The 3,757-nt window shown below is 19.6% G+C and overlaps 1 protein-coding gene across 1 annotated transcript; it reads right to left on the reverse strand.

Annotated features, from left to right (window-relative positions):
- Positions 1-2,794, reverse strand: PRSY57_0404000 (hypothetical protein; the record flags this gene model as incomplete). The annotated part of the gene is made up of 1 exon (XM_020114495.1): positions 1-2,794. A coding segment is annotated over one exon (2,794 nt), but the record flags the coding sequence as incomplete, so codon positions are not given.
- Between the last annotated feature and the right edge of the window lie 963 nt (positions 2,795-3,757).

Here is a 3,757-nt window from a genome sequence, read left to right on the forward strand (position 1 = left end):
TTTTGTCATTACTAAAATTTTTGATTTCTTTCTCAAGAGTTATTTTTTCATTAGTAATATTTTTTTTTGTTTGCTCATGATTTATTTGTTCCAAATCAATTATTAGTTTTTCTGTATTCATTTTTTTGTTCTCCTCCTGAATATATATTTTTTCGTCTTTTATTTTTTTCTTCTCTTCGTCAATAAATATTTTTTGCTCTCTTATCTTTTCCTTCTGTTCCTCAATAAACATAATTTCTCGCTCAATTTTTTTTTTCTCTAGTTCATTTTCGATTTGTTCGATGCTTATTCTGCATTTCATTATTTCCAGATGATTCCTCATGTATGCAATTTTTCCATATGCAAACTTTGAATTGTATATTTCATAATGAGTATATTTGTGTGTGTACATATTTTTCTCAACATCCATTTGTTCCTTAATTTTTATGGATTGATTTATCAATACTTCTAATCTTGAAATATGATCATTTTGTTTGTTTGTTATTTTTTTTTGATTTAAAAATATATATTTATTTGTTTCCAATTCATGTAATGATTTATCTAATCTACTATGAATTTTTGAATATTCTAAATGAAAAAGTTGTCTTTTTATATTTTCTATTTCTGTTAGATTAATAGTACAATGTAGATTTTGTATTAGTTTATTTTCCTTTATATGTATATCTAGATTCTTATCTAGTATCTCTAGAGCATTCATATCATACATATACAATTTACATAAATCTATTTCTTTTTTTAATGTAATATAATAAGATAATTTCTTAAATATATAATCATATTTAGCAACAAAATTTTTTCTCATTAAATTTTCAAATTTAAAATATATATTTTTATAATTATGTATAAAAAGTTTATATGTTTTATTAATAAAAAATATGTATGTTTTTTTCTTCTTCATGTTGAGAATATTATTATTATTATTATTGTTGTTGTTATTGTTGTTGTTATTGTTATTATTATTATTGTTGTTGTTGTTGTTGTTGTTGTTGTCTTTTTCTTTTCCTATAATTATATTTATTTTGTTATAATCCTTTATATTTTTATTTGTTAATATTTTATTAAAAACATTTTGAAGTATATATTTCATTTTTGCATATTTATAAATATTGTTACAAGAAAGGATATACTTATTTATTTTTAGGATGTTATATTTTAAATTCATATTTTTCAACATTCTTCTTTCATAATAATTTTTACCCTTCTTCAGGTAGTTCTTACATGTAACATAAGATGTATTTTTATGTTTTATATTTATTATTCGTACATTTCTAAGAGAACAATGTGTATTTTTTTTATCTCTATTTATATTATTATTATAATTATTATTCGTACTGTTCCTTATTTCATTCATTTTTTTATCATACGGCATATTAATAAAGGTATGATCCTCCCCCTTTACATTATTACCTAAGCATATATTTATACCACCGCTGTAATGATTTATAGAGTAGACATTATTTTTATTACTACAAGTATTATATATACATCTCTGTTCATCCATATCCTTATTCATATGACGTGTGTAATTTTCTTCACTTTTCATTATATATATTTTATAGACATTTTTACTAAACATATCATTATTATTCATATAATAATATATATAACTAAGACCTACCTTAGAATTCATCTCTTTCATATGTATATCATCCATATCTAAATACTTATTATCATCTTCCTTATTTATATTTATAACATTATCATTATATGTATCTTTATGTATATCCATTATATCCACAAGATTTACATTTTCTTTATCATCCTTAAAACACTGACTATTGTTTTGTTCAATCATTTTATTATATTCATCATCTTTTATTTCCATGTTTTTTTTGTCCTCACTTAAAATAAAAGGTAAGCCATTGGTCCCATTGAATATTTTATTATCATTTTTATTTTTATGTTCACACAAATTTGTATTTCTATAATTTAATTCCATATTTTTCTTCACAAACATTATTGTATCCTTTTTAATGTTTAATAAATCATCATGACACAAATATGACTTGGCAAAATGATAGTTCTCTTCATATTTTCTTTTTATTTCTTTTATATTCATAACCTTTTCTGCATAATGAATATAATAATTTTTATATTTAATCATAAAATGTTTTTTTTGTCGTATCATTTTCTCCACATAATCATAAATCCTATTTGTTCTATTTATAACCTTTACATAGGAATTATTACTGCAACGGTTTATAAAAACATTGTCAATTTTATTTTTTTTAATATCTCCATTTGTTTTCTCATCATTCATAATGCATTTATTATCGTTAGGTTTATTTTTATTATCGTTAGGTTTATTTTTATTATCGTTAGGTTTATTTTTATTATCGTTAGGTTTATTTTTATTATCGTTAGGTTTACTTTTATTATCGTTAGGTTTACTTTGATTATCGTTAGGTTTACTTTGATTATCGTTAGGTTTACTTTTATTATCGTTAGGTTTACTTTTATTATCATTCTGATTTATATCTTCAGGTATATTTTTTTCTTCTTCATTTATTAAATGATTCTTTTTGGTTTTCACGACCTTTTGATTAATTCTTTCGATTGTATCATCCTTTAATGTTTTGTCATTTTTTACATCTCTTGTTTTCATTATATCATTTTTATTGTTTATTATATTAGTAAGATTGCTTTTTTCATTATATATTTTATCATCCACCAAATTCTTTTCCTCTTTTTCTTTTTTTGCGCATCCTAATAATACATTAGCGTGTTCTTTCTTCTCTTCCTTACATATATCATTCTTCCCACAAATTTCTAAAATATTTTTGTGTTGATCCATATATACATATATATATATGTATAGATAGATACATTATATATTAAGTAAATATTCCCCCCCACAAAAAAAAAAAAAAAATAAAATAAATAATTAAAATTATAATATGTAAAATGTAAAAATTGTATATATAAATATATATATGTATATATATTTTTTATTATTAAAATGTTAATATGTATAAAAATAAATTTGCTAATAAATGTGTAAGAAGACGTAGGTTTATAATTATTCAATTTTTCATTATATATATGTGTGGTTTCAGTCTACATTTCATTCGTCAAGTGTATATTAAAATTTTTTATATTTTATATATCTATAGAAAAAAGAAGAAAATGTTCCTACAATATATAAATATATATAAATGTATGTTTATGTATATAATATTTTATATTATAATTCATGTCATTATATCCATGCTATTTTTAATAATAAGGAATTTCAAAAAAAAAAAAAAAACAAATAAATAAAATAATATTGTAGTTGACAAAAAGAAAAAAATATTAAGTATATTTTTAGAAATATAAAAGTATTTTTCTCATGTGAACAACCAACGAATAATAATTCAACTGTATTTTTTTATTTTCCAAAAAAGGAGAAAAAAAAAAAAAAAATAATAAAATAAATAAATAATTGATAGATTATCGTTTTGGAATACATATATAAACATATAAATATAAATATATAAATATAAATATATAAATATATAAATATAAATATATAAATATATAAATATAAATATATAAATATATTTTTTTATATTTATACATTTAACTTATATATATATATAATATATTTATTTATTTATTTTATTCTTCTGTTGCCTGTTGTAAAATTTCGACGTTATCCCTTGCAAACAAAAGGATTGAATGTAAAATATTTTTCATAAAAAATGAAACAATAAAACATTTATACCTTATTATATTATTAGGAGTAGAAACAATATTTACATATTCATATATATTT

The sequence above is a fragment of the Plasmodium reichenowi genome, chromosome 4 (genome assembly GCF_001601855.1).
Source record: "Plasmodium reichenowi strain SY57 chromosome 4, whole genome shotgun sequence".
Taxonomy (NCBI): domain Eukaryota; phylum Apicomplexa; class Aconoidasida; order Haemosporida; family Plasmodiidae; genus Plasmodium; species Plasmodium reichenowi.